The 25,427-nt window shown below is 33.4% G+C and overlaps 1 protein-coding gene and 1 long non-coding RNA gene across 2 annotated transcripts in view; one reads left to right on the top strand and one right to left on the bottom strand.

The window, feature by feature from the left end:
- The window catches only part of Hspa4l (heat shock protein family A (Hsp70) member 4 like), a 62,826-nt gene that overhangs the window by 8,547 nt on the left and 28,852 nt on the right, over positions 1-25,427 (bottom strand). Inside the window, exons 4-16 of the mRNA XM_004854956.4 lie at positions 22,952-23,074; positions 22,289-22,388; positions 21,807-21,940; positions 19,261-19,505; positions 19,041-19,117; positions 17,203-17,354; positions 16,692-16,798; positions 14,473-14,606; positions 12,621-12,820; positions 7,290-7,388; positions 4,780-4,917; positions 1,809-1,934; positions 1,261-1,368 (exon numbers count right to left, since the gene is read on the bottom strand). Of these exons, the coding sequence (XP_004855013.1) occupies positions 1,261-1,368; positions 1,809-1,934; positions 4,780-4,917; positions 7,290-7,388; positions 12,621-12,820; positions 14,473-14,606; positions 16,692-16,798; positions 17,203-17,354; positions 19,041-19,117; positions 19,261-19,505; positions 21,807-21,940; positions 22,289-22,388; positions 22,952-23,074 (1,743 nt within the window). The remainder of the gene's footprint in view (positions 1-1,260; positions 1,369-1,808; positions 1,935-4,779; positions 4,918-7,289; positions 7,389-12,620; positions 12,821-14,472; positions 14,607-16,691; positions 16,799-17,202; positions 17,355-19,040; positions 19,118-19,260; positions 19,506-21,806; positions 21,941-22,288; positions 22,389-22,951; positions 23,075-25,427) is intronic.
- On the top strand, positions 8,978-24,676 carry LOC110343974 (uncharacterized). The gene is made up of 3 exons (XR_002386244.2): positions 8,978-9,051; positions 10,923-11,034; positions 24,550-24,676. It is a non-coding gene; the product is annotated as an uncharacterized LOC110343974 (long non-coding RNA).

Raw genomic sequence — 25,427 nt, 5'->3', positions numbered from 1 at the left:
TCTTAAAAATCGTACCAGTGGCCTAGAAAAAGGGAACCTGGTGGCGAGGTATCTGTATTTGTGAAAGGACATTCAAGAGCAGGGGTGCTATTTTTGAATTGGTCAGGTGTCTCCATCAGTTAATAATGTGAAAATTTAATAGGCCTGTGTGGCATTCCCAAAATCAGAATGGTGAAGGTTGACTCCTCTAATGGATAAGAAGTGGTCAAGTTGATAATTTATCACCTCTTAAAGACATTTCAGTAATATATATAGCTTGTGTAAAAGTAATATTCTGGTTATCTGCTAAACATACCTGATATCACACTTACACATTATTTGATTTCAATTACCACATAGCATTGGTTACTTTGCAAAATGTGAGAGCATTTCCTCTGACATAGTAATTTCTTACATACTTATTAAAACACTTATTTAGTAATCCCACTACTAGGTATATATTCACAGTAAATGAAATCAGTACAGTGCAGTGATTTCTGCCCTCCTATGTTCATTACAGCATTATTTATAACCGTAAAGAGATGGAATCTCTTCATGAATGAAGATAATGTACTATGTATATAAAACAGATAGTATTAAAAATGGGGGAAATCCTATCATTTGAGATAACGTGGATGAAACAGGAGGGTACTACATTTAAGTGAAATAAGCCAGACACAGAAAAATAAATACTCACATGTCAAATGTAAAAAAGCTGAACCCATAAAAGTAGAGTTGGGCCGGGGATTTAGCTCAGTGGTTCCACACCTGCCTTGCAAGCGCAAAAGCCTGAGTTCAATCCCCAGTACCAAAAAAAAAAAAGTACAGTTAAAATGTTGACTACCAGTTAGGAGGGAGGAATGGGGAGATGTTGGTCAAGCAACACAGTATTTCAGTTAGGAGAAATACAAGATATGTGTTGTACAGCATGGCAACTACAGTTAATTGCAATATATTATATATTTGAAAATTGTTAAATAGATTCTAAGCTTTTCTTTTTGGTACTGGAGATTGAACTCGGGTCCTTGCACTTGTGCAGCAGGCAGTGAAACCACTGAGCTAAATCCCCAGCCCAGATTTTAAGCTTTTAAACTGCCCCCTAAAAGTACATGATAATGCAAGCTACCACAGTGTTTATCAAACCATGTTGTACACCATAAATAAGTGCAATACTTACCTGTCAATTAAAAATGAATTTAAAAATACACTGTGCTTTTTATACCATCATTTTTAGGAAATAATGTTTTATTCAACAATAACACAGGACTTTTAAAGATTTACCTTTAGTTCTTGAAGTTTATCCACATAAACTTGTTTAGGTTGGTCGTCTCCTTCTTCATAAAGCCAATTTTCTGTGTATTCCAATATTGCAGACAATTTATTCATGTCCTAATTATACATTTAAGAGACACTAATTACAAATCCTTTCCTTAGAAGTCAAAATCATGAGGAAAGAGGGTTTTTTTCAAGTTTAATTTCAGATTTTTTGGCTTCTTAGTCATAAATATGTTTCTCACCATACTTCTGCAATTTTGTAAAATAACAAAGCCATCCCAACATGGGCTCAAGAATACTGACAACAATAACAAATTTGGTACAATATTAATATAATTCATACTAGTCATCCCCCTTCCCCCACCTAGGTGGTACTGGAGATTGAACCCAGGCATTTGCACTGAGCTATGTTGTCAGCCCTTTTTAAAATCTTTTATTTTGAGACAGTCTCTCTAAGTTGCACAGTTCTGGCTTCAACTAGTGATCCTCCTGCCTCATAGGATTTTCAAACAAATGTTTAAATAGTTCTCACAAAAATTACAAAATTTACTTACTTCTGGAGTGATGAAGTTTTCATAGACTGTGCCCAGTCTATCTCTAAAATCATATACATATTCTTCAACAGCATTCTTAGCATCATTTCTTTCTTTCTCTAACTTATCCTGCATTAACATCTTCCCCTGTTCAAAAAGTTTCAGATTAACTATCATAAGAATATGGTTAGAGTAATGCAAATCAAAACCATAATGAGATACTTCATACCTATTAAGGGGAATATATTTTTAAAAATACTAAGCATTTATGAGGTTATAGACATCAATGAAACCCTCATACATTGTTGGTGGATGTATAAAATGGAGCAGCCACCATGGAAATAGTTTTGAGGTTCCTTAGCAAGCTAAACATAGAATTGTAATTTCACTGTTCTTTTTTTTTGGTACCAGGTATCAAACTCAAGACCTTGCGCTTGTCAGGCTGGTGTGGCACCACTGAGCTACATCCCCAGACCTCAATTTCACTATTATCTAGCAAATTATACTCAAATACATACCCAAAGGAATTGAAAGCAAGGGACTCAAGCAGATATTTGTATGACAATATCAAATGCAATATTATTCACAATAGCTAAAAACTAGAAACTGTCCATTCATAGGTGAATGGATAAACAATACACATACATATGTATATATATACACACACACAATGGAATATTGATCAGTCTTAAAAAGAAATGAAATTTGAACATATACTATACAATATGGGTGAATGCTGAAATCATGCCAAGTGAAATAAGCCAGACACAAAAGGACTTTGGATTTTATAATTCAACTTCTAAGAGTTGTCTAGACTAAGAAAATTCCTAGAAGCAAAAGTAGAGTTTACTGAATACTGGGAGAAGAGGGGAAAGGGAATTATTAATGGTTACAAGGTCTGGGACAATGGAGTTGTTTTGAAATAGTGGTGATGGTTGCACAACACTGAATGTAATTAATGCCTCTGAATTGTACATTTATAAATAGTCTAAAATGGCAAATTTTATGCTCCACATATGAAATATATTTTTAAATGTAATATCTAAAAATTACTAGACTGTATACTTTGTATTTCTGCAGTAGTAGGGATCTAACCTAGGGCCTCATTCATACTAGGCAAGCACTTCTCCCACTTCAGCTACGTCCTCACCACTCCCCATTTAAAAGTTTTATGTTGAGACAGAGTCACTGAGTTGCCTAGGCTGGGTTCAAACTTATGATCCTCCTGCCTCAGCCTCCAGAGACGCTGGGAATACAGGCATATGCCACTGTGCCCAGTGAACTGTATACTGTACATGAGTGAGTTTTATATGTGAATTATATCTCGATACAGCTGTTAAAACAAACACAAACCATGTTATTATACATACGTAGGTTCAAACCCTAGGTTATTTACTCTAGCTTGAGAAACCAAGAAAGTCACGAAGTCTGTTTTCTTATCCTAAAATATGAGAGTATAGGGGCCAGGGATTTAGCTCAGTGGCTCCACTGCCTGCCTTGAAAGCACAAGGTCCCGAGTTGGATCCCCAGTACCAAAGAAAAAAAAAAAAAAGAGAAAGAGATAGTTTATATAATTCTACCTTCTAGGGCTGTTTATAAACTTGTAATTCATATAAAATACACATAACTGGTGTTGAAGGCTACCCTTGGGAGGGGATTTAGTATAGTGGTTTTGATGCTGACCTTTGGACCCAAATCCAAAGGTTACTTTCTTTTTTTTTTTTTTTCCAGAACCAGGGATCAAACTTAGAACCTTGTGCTTGCGAGGTAGACAGGGCGCCACTGAGCTAAATCCCCAGCCCAAAGGTTACTTTCTGATCTTGGGTGATTTAGTGTACATATACCTATTCCCTCATCTGTAAAATGTAAATCTCTAACACTACCTATTATCTCTAGATTTGTTTTGAGGATTAAATAAAGTATCAAAGTGTAATGATGCTAGCAAAAATTGTTATAATGAAAAACAAAAAAATAGTATCTGCAAAGTATAATTCCTGAACAAAATATTCCCTTTAATAAAACATGTATCTTAAATATAAGAATCCCTTTATGAACTATGATGCACTAACATTTGTGAAAAATAAGACACTTTAAAAATAAGAAAAATTTCATTTCATTTCACATACAATATCTACCCCAACTGTGCTTCCCCACAATTCATTCCTTTGGGAAAACTGGTCTTCAGATATATAAGTTCAGAGGGCCGGGGATTTAGCTCAGTGGTGCTGCTGCCTACCTCGTAAGCACAAGGTCCTGAGTTCGATCCCCAGTACCAAAAAAAAAAAAAAAAAAGACCAGATACATGAGTTCAGAATCATTTCAGACCTTCAGAAATGTTTGAGTCACATAAAATGTATCTTTTAAATAATAAATAGATGATATAGGGTAGGTACTTAAAATGGAAGTAGTATAAAGTCAAAATCTCCTCATAAAAAAATGTACAAGACATGGTAGACCAAGAGGCACTTTGAACATTGACTTCTTAATGCCAGTTGAAAGTAGAACCTACCACTTTCATATAAATTTTAAAATAAACATAAATTACTCCTTACAGTTACTGATAAAGAAACAAATCTCATTTCTTTTAGAGATTATAAAATTAAACATGTAAGGAGAAGGGAGATGCAAAAAATGTGAAAAATGATAACAGATTTTAAAAATGTGTAACATGAGTCAGAAAACATTTTGAATATAGAGAGCCTTAATCTTTAAACACAACACAATAAAAAAAAAAAAAGAGTTGCTAGTGTTTCCCCATATGACATGCTGGGAGCTACTATTAGAATAAAAGGGAGTTAAGGCTCACTCTGTTTTTATATAACTAAGATGAAACCTCTTGTATATGACAATAATACAGCTTAGAGAATCTGCTTAATAATTCATTAGAAATTATGGGATAGTTTCCCAAACTTTGGAGTTAACTATTGATTTGTACAACATATTACAATGCACTTTACACTACCTATTTCAACATCAACTCAGATTTATATACCTCATTTTCAATATAGCTGTTGATAAGATCTTGGCCCAGCTGTCTACACAGGCTACTGTGGATAGGTAGATCAATGCTTTTGGCTTTTCCTTTTTTAATGGTCTGATTTAATTGATCCTGTTTGTCTGAGGGAGTTGGCTGCAAAACAAATGTGAAAGAGAAGTGTTAATTTCTAAAACTAGCTGAAAAATGAGTGATTTTCAAGGTTAAAAAAGTCAAATAAAATACTACCATCTACTTTAACTTAAAATACTATTTTATTTTATCTATTTATTTATTTGGTACCAGGGATCAAACTCAGGACCTTGCACTTGCAAGGAGCAGTGCCACTGAGCTAAATCCCCAGCCCCTAAAATACTATTTTAATACTGATATATGCATGATAAATTCTTCCTACATAAAAGATTTTGGGTTGGAAATACAATTCAAAACTGTAACATGCATTGATAAAGAGATGTGGAGAAACTGGTGCCCTCATAAATTCCTAAAATGCTACAGCCATTTTTGAAAACAGCTAGGAAGTTCCTCAAAGTGCTACACAGAGATACTATGTGACTCTTAATTTTTAGGTATATGCTAAAAAAATAAACACCCGTACACAAAAACTTGTATGTGGTTGTTCTTAATAGTGTTATTCCTATTTTTTTTTTTAAAATGAACTAAGAAATAAAATGTGATATACAATGCAGTATTATTAGGCCAAAACAAGAAATGAGATACTGATACATCTTTCAACCAGGATGAATGTTAAAAACACAATGCGTAGTGAAAGAAGATGGTTATATAATTTTTTTTTTTTTTTTTTTTAGTTTTTGGAGACAGTCTTACTGTGTAGTTCAGGCAGTCCTTGAACTCACTATGAAGCTGAGACTGGCCTCGAACTCACAGAAATCCTCCTGCCTCAGACTCTCAAGTGCTGGGGTTATAGGTGTGTACCACCATGCCCAGCTCATAAATGTATTTTTATGAAATGCCCAGTACAAACAAGTATAGAGATAGAAGTTGATTACTAGTTGCCTAGGGTTCATAGGAAGAACATTTAGGGAAATGGGGAATTACTGTTAATGAATATAAGACTGGTTTTTGGTGTGATGAAAATGCTCTAAAATTGTGATGGCTGCATAACTCTTAATATACCCAAACTCATTGAATTCTACATTTAAATGGGTAAATTCTATAATATGTAAACTGTTTCTCAAGGTATTAAAACAAAAATTGAATAAAAGCAAAAAAAATTGGGCAAAATGCAAATTTTACAGAAACAAGTTTCAGGTTAAAAATAATTTTAGAACAAGCAAGATACAACATGTACTGGTACAAATTCCCTATGATGAATGTTATCATTATGTAAATCTAAAATGTACCAATAAATAGTTTGCTAAAAAACAAATAAAAAAAATAATAATTTTAGAGCCTAGGATTTGAAACCTCTGTGAAAAAAATCCATACAGCTAACCTGTACAGAATGTACTCTGTGCATCTTAGAAAAATCTGCTGAAGATGATGGCTTAAATCTCTAGCTACACTTATCTGAGTGACTGGGGCAGGGTGTCTCATTTATTTCCTGTAGTACTGAGTTCACTCAGAACCTCTACACTAAGCTACATTTCCAGCCCATTTTTATTTTGAGAGAGTTACTAAATTTTGCCCAGGCTGGGCTTGAACTTGTAAGTCTCCTGTCTTAGACTCCAGGAGGGCTGGGATTATGTACAGGCATGTGTTACCACATTGGCTGTCTCCTCTTTAACTGGTAGTGATTATCTCAGTATTATAATTATTCTCAATAATAAAGTCAGTTATCATTTAAATTTTTGTATTTTAAAATACTTTTGCACAAAGAAAAATATGATATTCAGGAAAATGTTAAGGAGGGGTTAATTCTGTGATACAGGAGGGCATTGCAAATTTAATTTTCCTTCAATTGGCTTGTTCCATTGCATATTTTCTTGGAGGTTTATGATTTTAATTAGAAAAAAAGTTATTGGAAAGTATTTTTTCCCTATCAAAAAAACCCCAACTTTATTTGTCCTATGAAGGTTTACTGCTTACAAACCTGTGTACTAAAACACTGAAATGTATTTATTCTAGCTATAGAGATTTCTGTACTTTTCTACAATATTAAGACTGAAAATATCAAGTATTTTTTTCCTTAAATTCTTTTATTGGTACATTTTAGGTATACAATATATTTACATTTCTCATTGAGAACTTGTACCTTTACATGATATGTTTCACTTAATTTTTCCCCATTCCCTGCCCTCCCTTCACCCCCCCCACCCTTCCCTATTTACAAAGACTTTGTTTTCTTTTTTTCCATTTCTCATAAGTTTTCCTTTCTCTTCTTTCCTTTCCCCTGCCCCTCCCACTTCCCCTACCCTTTGGACCATTTCTTCTTATTTCACATTATCAATTAATATATCAAGTATATTAAGAACAAGTGTTACAGAGCAAATATATCAATTAAAGATACCAATCTTGCAAGACCCAATTACAGAAAAAGTAAACCAAACCTTTGTTTTGGCTCCTGTATGATCAATTTCCTCTTCTGGGGTATGTTCAGCATGACATTTTTGATGGCCTCCTTCTTCTTGGTCAACCTGCATTTTATCCTAGCAAGAAAATATGTAACTGCTAATATATGTCATCTCTCTTTTTAAAAAAATTAAACTGCATCTTAGAATTTAAGCCTGTTTTGAGATATATGAACACAATAGAGGCTTATTTTTCCAATGAGACTAACAACAACAAACAGATTAACAGGTAAGGAAAATAAAAAGATCTATATGATGTTGTGCGAATAAACCTTGTTTCATTGCCTCGTGACCGAATAATTACAAAATACAGAAAGCTGTCCTCAAACTTACAAATCAAGATTTATAAAAGCAAGCTGTTTTATAAAACACCTGTTCAAGTTGATATAAAAAATGCTTATAAAGAACTTAACATTGGAAAATAAATTTAAGAGAAAAAATTTGTTTTGAACAATTCAATTATATATTTTTAAATGGAATAAAATACTGAAGGAAATTCAACAAAACTGGCAGAGTAGTTTCTGAGGTAAACCTTTAAGGTTTTTTATATCTAAAAAAGAAACTTTTAACCAATAAAAATCCCCAAATTGACTATCCATTTGGCAAACCATCTTTAGTAACACATTTTTTGTACTCTTTTTAATCCTATTCACTGCTATTCTCTTTAAAAAAAGAAAGCCTAAATACAGGAATCGAAATAAATTATATTATTCATCTTCAGTTATAACTAGAATTAAGTAAATATGTAATACCTAAAACCTATCTTTAGTACATGTTCATTTGTGCCAAAGAGAAAAATAAATTAGAGGATAATTTTTTGTAGTTAAAACAATTATTTCTGATATTCTAGCTTCTTCCTTCCAACTCTTCTACCTCCCCAAACCCTGTTAATGGACAAGAAGTTAAAAAAAACAAGTGATAATGAGTTGGGGTTGTGTATTAACTCTTTTTTTTTTTGGTACCGGGGATCGAACTTGGGTCTTTGCACTTGCGCAGCAGGCAGTGAAACCACTGAGCTAAATCCCCAGCCCAAACTCTTATGTATTACTAAAGAAAAATGCTGTCAAATGGTCACAATGCTTAATCGTTTACAATTTTCATTTTGCATTTATTCAAAGAACTTTTCTATTGTTTATATATTTGTATGTTTTTGTTATGTACAAAAAAAACCCAAATAGTTAAGGTATTTCTATAACCTTTTTACATTTAGAATCTAACTGTTCTGTACCACTTAATGTAGTTGGTAATGTCTTTTTGTATCCTGTATTAACCTCAGTGCCAGCAAGAGGATTTGTGAGCCAGCATTTGTTTAAAAAATTGGTCTCATATTGTCTTACACGCTATTGCCACTTATTCTGCAAGTTTAAAATTGTGTTTTATCTTACCAGAAGAAAATCAGTAGATTGTTTTCAGGCAGCAATCAGGATTTGTATTCCTTCCTTGAAACAGTTCATAGTATGACCATTCCAACTGGCTAGTCATGCCTTGAAATGATCTGTAGGATGATGTAGTTGCAACTGCCTACCTGTGCTACTAGGAATAACAACCTAGGTCACATATGTACTGGTTCTGAGAACTGTTATGTTTACTGCCATGGCTGAATATAAAATGTTATCATTTGCAGTAATTAACCCATCCTGATTTGATTTATTATTCTATTTTTTTGAGAGAGGGTCTCACTATGCTATGTGGCCCTCAATTCATATCCTACTACCTCAGCCTGCAGAATGCTGGATTACAGGTATGCACCACCATTCCCAGCTCCAATTTTGTATATATTTAAAAGTAGATAATTGCAATTTTATAATTTATACATATATATATATAAATGTGTATGTAATAATTTGTTAATAATTTTTAAAAATCATCTTAATAAGGCATTAACAATAGTGGTGAAATTAATAGAAGAGACTACAGACTCTGGCTTCTCTAATTTTAAACATGGGAGAGTTGAAACTATCTTTCAACTCCCTGCCATATCCAACCACACATTTTAGGTGCTCATCATTATTTGCTGAATAAATAAAAAGCACTTGAGAATAAGATCCAGAATCATTATTGTGAACTACAGTATAAGGCTTTAATTGATTTGTTCCATGATCTACCTTTTCAATTTCATTTTTTTCTTGCTAAGTGTCCCCTTCACTAACACCAGCTACTGTTCTGTTACAAGAATAAAGGGCTTCCTGTCTCCTGGTCTTTCTTTGTGCTTGTTATTTGTTCTGCCTGGACAACTAAGTATCTCCTCCTTATCCTCAAAATGCGTTTTTGGTCTTTCAGGCTATCTTACCCTGTTCCTTCCTACATGGCTTTCCTCGTCACTATAACAGATAATTCCCATTGCACATCCCCATTCATTTTCTTTATATGTTATTTTGTTACTTTCTTGCCTGGCCTTTTCCACTAGGATTTGTTACAGATGTATAAGGACCTATTCTATCTTGTTTATTACTGTATTTGAAATGCCTAGAAGAGTCCTTACTACACATAAATAATCAAGTGTTCTGAATTAAAAAGTAGATAAAAAGATAAAAATCTTAAATATGGGCCGGGGATTTAGCTCAGCGACACTGTGCCTGCCTTGCAAGCGCAAGGTGCTGAGTTCGATCCCTGGTACAAAACCAAAAAACAAAAACATAAAAACCCTCAAATGGTCAGTAATTAGGAAACAGTTAAAGTAGTGGCATATTAGCATGATGAACAGAATGCTTTCCTTGGTTTCTGGTGTCACACAGTCTAAGATGTGATAACTTCTTAATATGCCCAAATATTAATATACACCAATAGGAAAGGTGTCAATTTTTTGAGATGTTCTTATACTAAAAGGTAGACATATTTTTTCAGGAAAATCTAAGCTATCTTACTTTTTAATGAAAAAACAAAGTAGTTTTTTAAATAAAAAAAATTGTAAATTGACTCTCATGGGAAAAAGGCTGTTACTACGTCAGAGCCAGCAATGTTTAGAGTAAGGGGAGTATTAACAACTTATTACCTTCTTATTTTCCCCTCTAAAATGTAAAGTTTCCATAGTCTATTCTGAACTAGTTCATGCTTGGGAGAAAAAAGAAAATGATCTTTAAGCCTTAAGCCTTTTTTAAACCTTTGGATACAGAATTAAAGAGAAAAATCCAACAGAGAACCCATTAAGAAATAAAGTACACAGGATATTTTCTACACAAGGTGCTAATATTAGCTCTTATATTAGAAATGATAAGGAAATAAACAACAACTTATCCAGCACCTATTCTATCAGCTATAGTAGAGATTTAAAATAATATATGTGTGAATGTACTCACCACAAATGCTAAGTATATGGTCTATAATATTATTTACCTTTTTTCCTTGATTATATAAAATTATAGGAGTATGCAGAAATATCTTATCTGGAAATTCTTTTTTTTTGGCGGGGGGACCAAGCTCAGGACCTTCCACTTTTGAGGCAGGCGGTGGCACCAATGAACTAAATCCCCGGTCCTCTATCTGGAAATTCTTATATGAAAACCTTAACTACCTGGAAATGTTCTAGACAACCCGAAACACTTCATCCCAAAACACTAGCCCAAAACAAGTATCTGAGTGACTGCTTTACTAATCCATGTATTTTATTCACAGGCAAGTCTTTTTAGGTTCACATCCAGAAATTATCCTAAAATACTGGTTAACTGGATTTCCAGTCCACCGACTAACAGAAGCAGCAAGTAAGAAATTTTAAGGGCAACAGGAGGTAGGTGTTACACTAGTGGGTACCATAGTATTCTTACTTTACTTCCTGTTCCCAGGGGTTCACTAACATTATATAGACAAAATTAGAGTTAGAAGAAATACTTAAAAATAAAAAGGTGAAGAAAGTGAAATGGTTACAAATAACTGGTCCTCAAAGGCATAGAGTACTTTCAAATATAGTAAAAATAAATATTAATGGATTAAATTTACATGTCTGACATACATTACTGTGAATTATGATTTTTTGTTTGTTTTTTTGAGACTGGGTCACACTTGCAATGCAGGCTGGCCTTGGACTCATGGCAATCCCGTCTCAGCCTCCCAAAGTCCTGGGATTAGAGACATGCGCTATCATGCCCGGCAAGCTACTGTGAATTGTAATTTTAAAAAGTAACTTTTCATTAATCATCTGCATGTTAATTTATGAAAAACTGACTATTTCACTAACAGATTGGGACTTTCCTCTTCCTCAATTCAAGTAAAGAATGACGTGATGATACATGGGAAGCATGGAAAAGATGCCATGATCTTTTAAATGAAGTGCATTATAGGCTAGTGCTTCAATTTTGATTAGTTAAAAGAAAAGATTATACAGTACTTATTAAAAACAAAAAGACACCCTTCAAAGAACAGAGAAATCATATTCCCCCGATATTTTTCGACATAGGTTTCACCATATTGCCCGGGGTAGTCTTGGATTAGCAGGTGTAAGTGATCTTCCACAGCAGACTCTCAAGTATCTGAGACCACACAGGCACATGCCACAGTGCTTGGCTTGAAAACTTATTTTTTTTTCTGTAGTGGAGGTTAAACCAAGGGCCTTGAGCACACTAGGTAAGCACTCTACCACTGAGCTATATCCTTAGGCTGAAAACCCATTCTTAATATGCACAAATAGATGAAAAGTCTAGGGCAGATTTCCAAATTGGGACTGGAAAAAAAATTTATCAAATGCCATTAACAATACAAAGTACACACAAAAATGATGAAAACACATATAAATTTTATGCAATGAAATATAATCAGGTTCCCATAACATTCCTATGCCCAAAGTAAACTTGGTATCACATAACTTATATAAAGAAAAAGTATAAAGTCTACATTTGCTTGTTACAGAATATACAGAACTCTTCTGTTGAACTGTCACAGACATTCCCTAACTAAACCCTGGGGCGGGGGCAGGAGGGATTAAATCATGCACATGTATTTTCAGTTTAAAAATATGTGTGTGTACAGGAAATAAATGTGTGTATAGTTCAAAATTTAATCTGAACTGGTTTTAGCTATAGGCTAAAAATCAAGCACTAATAAAATACACTGCTTTAACGGAAACAAAGAACTTAAGATGATTTCAAACTCACATACTCCATAATGCTAAGTCACATAAGCCCCCAAAAAGTATAATACAGTGTGAAACATGAAGAGTATTTAAATAGAATTATTCTTTAATAAAGTCCACACTGATCATACAGCAGAAATTCAAAGCAAAACCTCAGAAATTAACATATTCAACTAATAAAAGTACCAGTTATGATTAAAATGCTATATACATAGTCATAGGAGCCTTGTGATAGGATTTCTACATACCACATCATCTTTGTTTTCACTCTTAAATGAAGTTTCTGTTTCCATAGAAGCATCACTATAATCCCCTTCCAAATTTTGCTTCTCAATTACTGATGCACTAGCCACACTGAAGATTCCATGGACGTTAACACGAACTTTTACTTTTACTTTGGAATTATCACCATCAGATTGTGGGAAAACATTCTGAATAGTAAAGATCCCTTAAGGAAAAAGAGCTTTGATCAGTATCAATTTTTATTCAATAATTTGGATTGTCATCTAAATATGATGGCAAATAAATGCAAAATTGTGATCAGATCCTGATTAAAATTACTATGGGGCATGCACTTTTTCCAGGGTATCTCAAACAAACCTGTTATTAACACTCAAAAAGGTCAAGTAACTTGCCCTAAATCATCAATGCTATGAAAAAAACAGTTGGTGTATGATGCTACTCTAAAACCAAAATAATAAAATTCAATTCCTGAACTTGAGAACAGAATATGCATTACCTTTTTGGTGTTAAATTTACAAATTATAATCATCCTGGTAATGCATAAATAAACTAAAAAACATTTTTGGATTCCTAAGAAAAATTAAAAAGAGAGACTACCACACAAAGAAATTGGGTAGTAAAAAATTTGGCTGACCTTTTTTGAGTTGTAGCCCAACATCCCAACATTCATATGTTGAAGTTCTAACCACCCAGTAACTCAGGATGTGAGTGTTTATGAAGATAGAATCTTCAAAGAGGTAACTAAATTGAAATGAGATCATTAGGGTGGGCCCTAATTCAGTATGACTGGTGTCCTTATAAAAGAGAAATTTGAAGAGAGACATATACAAATGTGAGAGAATGTCATGAAAACATGAAGATGGGCATCTAGAAACCAAGGAGAGTGAACTGGAATGGATCCTTCCTTTATAGCCCTCAGAAGAAACCACACTTGCTGATAACCTTCATTTCAGAATTCTAGCTTCCATAACTGAGACAATACAGAGTCTGCAAAAAAAAGTATACATAGGAAAAGAAAAACTTTATAAATATTTTAATACTAAATTTATTGAGAAATCATGAGATTAATAGAGGTTACCTTTGCCCTCTACAATTACAAGAGGTGCTCAAAGTGGCAGCCATTAGCTTCCAGACATTTATTAGTATGGTGAACTACTTAAGTGTGTATACATTTTTTTTGGCAGACTCTATGTTTACTGTTTGATTAACAGCAATCTTAGTGAACTAAAATAACTTTCAATAACTTCTGCTTTAAATAATGTACTTGAAAATATTTAGTCTCTTTTGTTTTTTTGGGTTTTTTTGGTACCGGGGATCGAACTCTGGTCCTTGCGCTTGCGCAGCAGGCGGCAAAACCACTGAGCTAAATCTCTGGCCCTTTAGTCTCCTTTTTAATCTATCAGTATATAGACAATTTTAAAATTTAAAAACTGCTTCTCTTTAAATGCTATAAAATCGTATTTTGTTTTACAGGTTCTGAAATGATTACTCAGTTAAATGGGTATTATAGTCTCCTGTTCTCACTTTCAGATTAATCCAAGAATACTTATTATAGCTGTTGCCTGTGAACAAATTTCAAAATTAGAAGTTAGTATGGTAGTACAATTTGACTTGAGTTTCCTATCAAAAATATACTCACAAACTTTTTAGGTCAATTGTAGAGCATTTTAAGTATAGAAGTCAAAATGAATTAAGAATACTCAAATTATGTGCACTTATTCTAGAAATAAAATGAGCACACTCTTTCTTAGAAAATCCAGGGCTAGTTTAGCTGAAATGTCACTGTTTCCTTGATTCTATATATTATTCATAAAAGGCCAAAAAATTATGGAAAAATTTTTTCTTGAGTTTTCTTACCAATTCTTGGATCAGGATAAGGCACTTCAAATAAGTCAGTATAAAATGCTTCTAGTTCAAATGGCTCCTTTTTGTGGAAAGTAATGACTTTTGAGAACGGGGCAGGATGGTTCTTACAGAATACTTCACATTCCCTAAAATGCAGTGGGAATGACACTCAAACACAATAGAAAGCTGCTCATGAACCTAATTACAGAATCCATTCATCTTTAATTCACAAAGAGCAATTACAAAGATATCTATGTACAAATGTAAGAAAAGACAATCACTGATTTCGCTACAAACATGCATTTTGCCAAGTTTCTGGCTCAAAGTTCTCAGAATGTCTACAATAGTGAAACAATTCTATAATACTAAAAACAAACATTACCTGAGAGTATGTGTATTATAAGGTCAACATGCAGGGTCCTCATACCAGGTTCTGCCCATTAACCTCCAAAAATACTTGCCATATGTAACCCTCTTTAATTCTAGCTACCTTTTTAAAAAGACCTTTTATTTGGAAATAAGTTTAAATTTACACAGGGTACAAAACTATAGACAGGACAAGGAACATCTGTGTATCTTTTATCTAAATTTGCTGAAATATTTTACTCATTGTCTCACTTGGATGCACAAACTATCTGTATTTTTTGTGAACCAACTGAGAGAAGTACATACATTATTCTTCTTTCACCCTAAATAGTTCAGTGTGTACTTCCTAATAGGGATATTTTCTGATACTTTACTATTGATATTTTAAAATTTTTAGTTGATATAAATGATGTCCTTGGAAGTATTTTCTACTTTGTAATATAAGAAGTTTTAAACCCACACAAATTAAAATTCTTCAAACACTAACAGAAATGATTTATGACTGTTGTTTATAGTGGCCCATAAACTTACTCTTTACCACTATATATCATCATCCTACTTATTTTTTTTCCTACTAACTTAACTATACAAGGTGTGAAAAATCTTCACATTTATGAACCTTTTCCCCCATCCTTATTGTCAAGAGCCTAATAAATACCATCTTTTTTACTGTAATCATTAAGATATACTTACTTTTCAATTTAGCTCCCCATACATTTTCTTAGGATTTTTTTCTAGATCACTTATACGTTTAACTGAAATTAAACTTCACAAAATAATACTCATCTTGCCTCAAAACTGACATTAAAACAAGCCATTCAAATGCTCTACAAGTCATTTAGATAAAGCTCATAATCCACATTTTTGAAATTTGTACAATTTCAGAAACTCAGTTTCTTGGAGATATTGATATATAGAACACAGAACAAAAATTTGAGAGGAACTTCAAAATGTAACTACAGCTCTAGCCACTTCACAGGCTGTACTGCTGAAAAGAAGGCAAGTAAAATATTCAAACACCAATTTTGATTTTGGTAGGGAAGCAAGGTACTTCAGTCGTGGGTAGGGCATGGTGAATGAAATGTAGATGTCAACAAAAGATTTCAAGTTTGCAATAATAAGAAATTCTTTTTTACTATCCATATGTTACATTTAAAAGTGAAGGAGAAAATGAACCATGACAGGTAATCTCATGAATGTTACAGAAATATACATTATAACAATTTTTTTCTGACTTTAAGTTGGCAGTATTAACAGGCATACTCTAGGTCAACAATTCTACTCTTTTACTGCTTACCAGACACAACTGGACAAGGATATATGCTCAAATATGTTTCCAGTGACATCACTTAAAATAGCAAAACTATGAGTTAATACTATTTTGGTTAAGTTTATTACAGCATACCAAACTTGAAAAAGTTATTATCTGTTAACAAGGAAAGGTAATATACAAAAATGTTTTAAAAGCAAGATGCAGTGGAGCTGTAAGATCATGTATATACTAAATAGGTGCATGCTTTTATTTATGGACATTCAAAGACAAGGCCTGCAGAGATAACCCTATTAAAAATGGTAACCTCTGTAAAAATGGGCTAAGGAAGTTGGGGTGTGGTGAATACAGATATTCAAGTTTTAACCTTTGTATTCTGTAATTTTCATTTTAAAACAAACATGTTTTATTTTTATAATAAAATATGAACTTATAAATATGCCCATCATAGTTTCTATCATTTTTACATTCTAACATTTTATTTTGAAGTCTTTGACAGAATTTTAACAAGTATAAATGACTCAAACTCAGAAAAAGTAGGTTAAATTGGTTAAAGATTTATGATAAGCTCTAACCAATTTTAAAAATAACTCACCCAGTTCCGTCTTCAAAAGAGGTCTTCCATCTTAATGTGACTGAATAGGGAACAATGTCTGTTATAGAAAATTCACGCACTTTAAATGCTGGTGAGAGAATTGCACACTGAAAATAAGAAGTATACCATATTTGAATCAACAGATACAACCTTATTTAACCCTGACTGAACTACTTAATGAAGTCCTTCTAATAAAACTGTTAGATTTAGAAAATTCCTGTTTTTTGTTAAGAGCCAGAGAATTTTTTATGTGACCTTATAAAAATTAATGTAACAACATTTTCAAATCTCCAAAAAGAATTTTAAATGGACACAGTTCCAAGAATTTATAAAATAAATGTTCTTTCAGTGTAGATATAAAATCCTATTATAGTTTAAAATATAAAATGATACAAGAATGTACTAGGAATAATTTCAGTTTACTCTGGCTTATTGACAGGTGATTGGAATATTTAAAAGGGTACTTTAGACCTATCACCACTTCTAGCAAAATATAAAGACACAGAAAAACCTGTAATGCACATCCTCTTGCAACAGCTTCATCAGCATTTAAAGTGGTACTTATATCTTTAAGAAAGAATTTAGTAATCTGTTCCTTCACTGCAGGAATTCGCGTTGTTCCTCCTACAATTTCTATACTACTTATGTCTTCACGTTGTAAGTCTGAAAAATAAAATATTTTTCAATGAGAAAAATATAATAGTCTTGAAAAGTCTATGAACAGTAGGCTTTGGAAATTTTTTTTGGTGGGGAGGGTTGGGACAGCATCTTGCAATGTAGCTAAAGCTGACCTTGAACTATGTAGCCCAGGCTAGCCTCAAACTCCCAGTGATCTTCCTGCCTCAGCCTCCCAACTGCTGGGATTACAGGTGTGTGTGCCACCACTCTGGGAGCTAGAAAGTATTTTTTTAAAGGTGGACTTTTTAATATGCACACAAGAAGATAAAATAGACAATTAAAAACAAAATTTGAAAATACTCCAAATTTAATAAATATTGTCTATGCCATAGGCACTGGACTTGGTCCAGATTCTTGGAGAGACATTAGGGACCTACTGAATTTTAAAAAATCTCTTTAGAGTCCTTCAGTTTTCTTTTACCTCACAAACCTCTACTCAAAAGTGTTTTTAATTGGTTACTAAAACCATTTTTTGTGTGTGGTGGGCCTTATACATTCTACATAAGTACTCTACTACTGAGTCTCAGCCCTTTTTATTTCATCCCAGCCCTTTTTAAAATGTGCATTTTTATTGGTAAATGTTTGATACATGATAATTACAATCATCTTGGGGAATTTATGTATATAAATATATAACATATATATAATGAATATAAATATATATATGTGTATGTATATATACATCACATCTTAATCACTTTTAGTTTCTCTTCTTGTTTCCATCTTCCCCTCCCTTCCATCCCAGGTCCATTCCCAACTCCATAAAGTTTATGTACCTGTTCCCTATCATCTCTCTCTTATTTTGCTCTTTATTTTTATCTTGGCATTTTCACATAAGAGAACCCATGCAATATTTAACATTGTGTACTTGGTTTATTTCACTCAGCATTATGGTGTCAAGATCATTCATTTTCCTAAAAGTGACTAAAATTTATCTTTATGAGGCTGAATAGTCCTCATTGTGTATATATACCACATTTTCTTTATCCAGTCATCTGTTAATGGGCATACAGACTGTTTCCAAAATTTAGCTATTATTAATTGTGGTGCTATAAACATAGGTATGCATGTATCACCGTAATATGATATCTTTAACTCTTTAATCTTGAGGGAGATAACCAATAGAGGTATACCTGGGTCAAATGAAATTTTTGCTTTTAGTTTTAGGGGGAATCTCCATTCTGATTTGTATAGTGGTTGTAGTAGTTTATACTTCCTATTTCTTATTTGAGACAGGGTCTTGGTGAGCTTCCCAGGCTACTCTCCTGTGTAGGTTGGATTATAGGCATGTGCCACTCTGTCTGGCTTTGATTACTAAAAGTCTTTCCCCATTTCTACTTTAATTTCATTTTACAATCTTCTAATCTGAATATAAACACCTCCAAATAGAAATACCATAAGCTTTATGATGTAAACAATAAAATACTCAAGAAAGAAATCTCAGAAAGCCAGATTTCCAGTGCCCTAGCTTATGAATAAAGAATTTAATATCCTCTTAAAAATAAGAAATATCTTTTTTTTTTCCCCCAGTATTGGAGATCAAACTCAGGACTTTGTGCTTGCAAGGCAGGTGCAGCGCCACTAAGCTAAATCCCCGGGCCCGAGAAATATCTTTTAAAGAAAATGAAGTTTTTACCACAAAGTTCACTTTTGACAGAAATTTCTACTTACTAGCCTGTTCCATTACTGCTTTTAAAGGTGGTTCAACTCTGGCCAAGAGGGAAGCACATAACTGTTCATATTGAGCCCTGTGAGAAAATGAAATAAAAACACTGTTTTGGGATAAAAGATTGAGCACAGCTTCTAAAATACCAGCATAAAAAAGAATCAGATGAAATCTAAACATTATAAAATACACAAATACTTTTCGAACTGAAAATATACATGGTACCTGTTCATTTTACTAGAAACATCAAGGTCATTCATGAAACACTCAATATTCAATGGAAGATCTGATGCATTTGCACTCATTAGCTTCTTTAGTTTTTCACATTCCTGATATAAACGTAACAAGGCCCGAGAGTTTTCTTTCACATTTATCTTATATTTGGTCTTGAACTCATCACAGAAGTAGTCTACTAAAGCCTCATCAAAGTTCCTGCCACCCAAATATGGGTCAAAGGTAGTAGCCAAGACCTGTTTAATTGAAAAAGCAGAACTGAATTTTCAGAAATATAGATTTAAAAAGCAAAAGCAAAACCTCTAATATGATAATAAAAAAACAAACCTAAGAATAACTCACAGTGGTGACAAATTTGGAATCAGAGTTATATTATCACCTACATTTACCTAACACATTTCCTTACTTTCAGTTATATGCTTTATAGTTACAGATCTATATATCATAACTTCAAGAATAATTCTAATTTTGAAATAATTAAATTACAACTTCATTATCTCATATTCTTTGATTCCACAATTACACTGTACTAAAAACCAATTTAAGAGAGTAAAGAAACATGTCTAAGATATGAACAAGAACAAAACATTTTTAAAAAGTAGATCTAAAGATTCAATCTAAAGTACTGTAGCCGGGGATTTAGCTCAGTGGATCTGCTGCCTGCCTCGCAAGCGCAAGGTCCCGAGTTCAGTCGCTGTACCACAGGGAAAAAAAAAAGATTACAGTACTGTAAATGTTCAATGTAGACAGATCAGTAATTAGGCTTGCTAACTATTAATTAAAATAAGAAACAAATAAAACTCTGGCTTATTTTTACAGAAACTTAAAAGATTACATGAAGCCAGGCATAGTAATGATCTCAGATACTCAGGAGGCTGAGATGGGAGAATCAACAGTTTGAGCCCAGGCTAGGCAATATGAGATTCCATCTCAAAGGAGGGGGGAGAAAAAGAAGAATACATGAGACAGCAAAAAAGAAAACAAACAAACACAGAGATAGAATTAAATAAGGTCCTTGAGGAGCCAAGCATGGTGGCACATGCCTATAATTCCAACACTCGGGAGGATGAGGCAGAAGGATCACTGCAAGCTCGAGGCCAGCCTGGACTGCACAGAGTTTAAGGCCAGGCTGAACTACTTAGTGAGACCCTGTCTCAAAAAACAAACAAAAAATAAGCTTGTTAAACAACAGGCTCCCAGCTGATAGTTATACAGAAGAGATAAATAAGTCCCAGAACTTCAACACTGTGGACCAAGACATCTAGTCTCTTGAGGGTAAAATGGCTACATATAGTCACTACAAAAAAATGAATCCCACTGCTGATGTGGTTCATCAGCCCTTTCTTCACAAGATGATGTGTATTTGTGAGGGTATGGGGAATGAGAAATATCACAATAGGATGTGAGCACAAGTGTGAGTGTGTTGTCTTCCCAACAGACTAGCGTGAAGAATCAATGAATCAATTGCTTGTGAAGTCCAGTAATATCTAAAATTAAATGCTAAAATTATCTTGGTATGTGACTAGTGCAAGTGTGCATTCTTCTGGGACAAAGGGCCCATAGTCTTTAACAGACTTTTGAAAACCTCCGTGATCTAAAAATTATTATGTTACTGCACTATTATCTACTAAAATGGAAGGGAAAAATACTCTTTAAATTATGTGTGTTAGCTGGGCATGGTGGCAAACACCTGTAGTTCTAACACTCAGGAGGCTGAGACAGGAGGGTTGCCACGAGTTTGAGGACTACATAGTGAGTTCAAGGCCAGCCTGAATTACATAGTGAGACCCTGTCTCAAAAAACCAAAAAAAAAAGGGGGGGGGGCTTTAAAATGTAATGCTAAAGGCAAAGGAGTAAACCCATTTATACTAAAAAAATTTTTTAAAAACCCAAAACTCCCCTGCATTCAGCTTGAGTCATTTCTCTTTAATGTTCTGATTATAGATGTTATTATATAAAACTGTAGGACAAAGGCTCTTGCAGTTGGATAAACCAAAGCACGTTATCTTCTCAGTAAACGCTACTCATAATGTATGTGGAGAGAGCATAAGTATAGACAAATCCACACTTTCACAATAGTAAAAATGAATATAAAACTAAATATAGACCATAAGAACATAAACACGTAGACGTGCTATATTATAGAAAATTTATAATTAGGACTCCTAGAAAGACTTCTAAATAATAGGAGGAGTCATTTTAGAAAACATTTCCTGTAAGATTATTTATGCTCCCTGATAACTGATTTAAAACCTCAAGAAAAACAGTAAAAACAGCTAAGAAATATTATAGCAGGTATTATATGCTAGGCATACCAAGCATTTTATATACATTAACTCACTTTTTCCTCAAAAAATTCTAGGAGATAGTTACTGATATTATCCCCAGACAGGGAAATTAAGATTTAGGGAGGTTAAGAAACTTGCTCAAGGTCAGTTTTTAAGGGGCAGAGCCAAGGTTAAAGCCCATGTACTAAGGTTCTCTAGATAGTCTGTGCTCTTAATAAGTTAAATGTAGCAAATCATTTATTTACTTACTTTAAGTTTTCCTTTGTTAAAAGCACAAACTGAGACCTGATAGGCAGAATGTCCCATATCAATAAATACTACATTTCTTGGTTTCTCATCTAACGAGGGAAGATCCTGTTTATAAATTCCATACGCTAGTGCAACTGTGTAAGAAAACAGAATCAGGTTAATTCTAGTATCACAATTACTTGGAAAACAAGAGATAAGTTACTCTGATACTATACTTTAATACACAGTACAGTAATACAATTATTAGTTTAAAAGTAAATTCACTTTTTGTAAAGTTGGTTTTTTTAATGCCCTACTCATCTGTAAGTCTGTAATAGTAACTACTCTTATAGTCAACAAGACATATTCAACTTCTGCCAAAATCTTCTACTCCAAAGCAACAAGCTTACAAGAACCAATACATAGCAAGAATTTAAAATAATTCTATTATTAGACAGAAACAAACTTTCTGATAGTAATTCTCTAAACTGTAGCGTGCTTACCTGCTGTAGTTTCATTCATTAGTCTTAAACAATTTAAGCCTGCAACCTGGGCTGCAGCCAGTACAGACCTTCTCTCAGCATCAGTAAAAAAGCTAGGAACCTGATATTTAAAAAATAAAGTTAGTTTGAGGTAATAGATTTACTTAAATATTTCATCAAAGAAAAATTTTTTTTCTGATGACACAAGACTTAATATCCATATTAATACATTATGTAAATTAAATACTAGTTAACAATATTCAGTGGAATTTCAAGAGACAAGCTAGGTAAATAATTGTTTTGTTAAAGATCTTTAAAGAAAGAACTTTTTTCTGACATAGAATATAAAAAACCTCAGATTCCCAAATGGGAACTTCATACTGTACCAAAAATATTAAAATTCTTGGAGGTGGGAAGTTAAGTGCTACTTAGTAAGATTCTTATATAAGTGATGGGTGCAGTAGCCCTAAAAATTCACATAATTAGATCTGCTGATTATCACAATGATTTTATGGGAATTTCAATCCTATATTTTTACCAGAGAAGTTAATTTTTTTAAAAAGGAAAAATCCTAAATTAATTTAGATTATTTACTAGATAAGAGATGAAAGTATAAAGGGAAGAAATATATTACTATATAATATGAATACACTGGAAAATATGATTTACTGAAGTAAAACTTACTGAAATCACACAGTCAGCTACTGGTTTCTTTAAAGCATTTTCTGCGATTTCTTTAAGCTTGGCCAACAGCATTCCACTAACTTGCTCAATTGCAAAAGGTCTCTCTTCTTCGAGGTATCGCACCTAAAATCAGAAGTGAAGATTGTCATTTATTCTGTTCATCAAACAAATATTTAGTGACCTTGTGCTCTATATGTAGTAGATATACAACAGTGAAAAAGACGAAATCCTGGGCTCAAAGTTTTATTCCAGAAAAATTTTCTAGGACCATGACCTAAATGAAAACACTTATAACATCTCTCATTTCTGAGGTCCACTATCTCACAACCAACTAAGTTACTTTCACGTGCCCACTTTCCACAAAAGCAATTTTTGTCATTTATTCTCCAAGTGTGATACAAAATAAACAATGAAGGAGAAAAAGATCGAATTTTTCTTTTGAAACTTTTAACTCTGTGGGTTTAAAATAAAAGCTTTAGTTAGGGGAAAGGAAATGAAAATATCAGAAAAAGATTTTCTTAAATTTAACATATATAAAACTCCAAAATTTCTAGGGACAACTATTAATTAAATATAAAATTAAATATGTTATTTAAAAGTTGCTTTAGAAAAAGTGTTACTTTTTTCTGGCTTAACTAATCCCTTGATGGGTTAGTTTTATTTAAATAATAGATTACATTTTTATTAACATTACAAAATGTTTAAAGACACTGCTACATTTTATACTTAGGTTTAAGACTGGGCTATAGATAGGCACATAAAATCAAACTTTACAAAGTGCTTCCTGACCAATAAACTGAGATACCTGTACTTTAATCAAGTAACTAAAACTTTATTACAAAATATTTAAAAGTGACACAAAAGCTGCCTTAAAACTCACATAATTTTTTAATTTACCAAGGAAAGGGGCATGTCTTTTACCTCTGGGTTCCAAAACACTAGGCTTTTTGGAAGAGTTCTGGAGAACTCTCAAGCAGCACAATGTGTTTATGCATAATTATGTAGGTACAATAATGTAAGATTTACCTTGAATCAGATCTAAAATTGATATCCATTTGTTTCCAAATCCACTTACAAATAAGTTTATAAACAAGTGCTATGTCAAATGACTGCCTTTAAACCAGGGAAAAATAGAGGTAAAGCACAGTGAAATAGGGGGGAAAATCAAATACCATAGTTTTAGTGAGTATAAGGGTACAATAATATTGTATTTCTTTGTGTAAGACCTTTATAAGTTAGATGAAACAAACATCAAAATATATTCAAACAAATGTGTAAAAATAAATGGAGAGATTTCACGAGGTTTGAACACTTGTCAGTCTTAAAAAGATGAATAATAATAATTTTCCCTTCCCCTCTATTCCTTCCCTCCCTCTGTGACAGTTAACTTACTGTGTCAACTTGAGTAAGAAATGCCCAACTAAATTGAATTAGCATAGTTGTGGGTGTTGGCTGCAAGGATTTTACTGAAGACAGCAGACCCACCCTGGGTAGGCTTGTCACCTGAATGGAATAAAAGGGAAATAAAGAAGGAAGGCTGCTTCGGTTTCTTCGGAGGAGCTCTAGTCTTCACCTTTACCTTGTACATTGTCTCCTAGCTTCCGGCACAGACTCTTCAGCCTTCCAGTGCAGAAGCTTCAGCCTTCCATCGCAGACCTTTCCACCTCCTGTTACAGACTCACACAGGACATTACAGTGTCCTGTAATTACAGGCCTTTGAACTTGACTGGATCCATCTCTATTGTGCAGACAGCTTTTTGTAGTCTTCCACACCTGACTCTGTGGATGGCCTACCTTATGAGCACTGACTGATACAACCTCCGACTGTGGGTCCCCTTCCTATTGGGTACAAGGTCTACCTCTCCCTATTTCCTATCATTTTTTTTTAATTAAAATCTTTTTTTTGTTTTTGAGACAGGGTCTCACTATGTAGTTCAGGCTGTCCTTGAACTCACTATGTAGCCCAGGCTTGTCTTGAACTTGCAGCAATTCTCCTGCCTCAGCCTCTCAAGTGCTGGGATCACAGGCATGCGCCACCACATCCAGCTATCATTTCTTTTAATTTGCTCTTTAAATTATTTATACTTTGGGTTTCTCACATAAGAAAAACCATGTGATATTTAACTATGTCTGACTTACTTCACTTAGCATGATGATGTCAAGGTTATCCATTTTTCTACAAATGACTCAAATTTATCCTTCTTTAATAGCTGACTAGTACTCTACTGTGTATATATACATTTTTCTCTATCCATTCATCTATTGATGGGCACATGGGCTGTTTCCAAGATTTAGTTGTTCTAAGTTGTGCTGCTATAAATATGAGTATGCATGTATCATTGCATATAATGTCTTTAACTCTTTCAGGAAGATATTTGAAGAGGTAAATCAGGTTCAAATAGAATTTCTATTTTTAGTTTTTGGAGGAATCTCTATACTGATTTGCATAGTGGTTGTGAGATAGGAGATTAGGGCA

Source organism: Heterocephalus glaber, unplaced genomic scaffold, assembly GCF_053883595.1.
Source record: "Heterocephalus glaber isolate CG9 unplaced genomic scaffold, H.glaber_assembly_v1.0 deba00001586, whole genome shotgun sequence".
NCBI lineage: Eukaryota > Metazoa > Chordata > Mammalia > Rodentia > Bathyergidae > Heterocephalus > Heterocephalus glaber.
The sequence above is the reverse complement of the archived record's forward strand: the minus strand, read 5'-3'. Positions and strand labels throughout refer to the sequence as shown.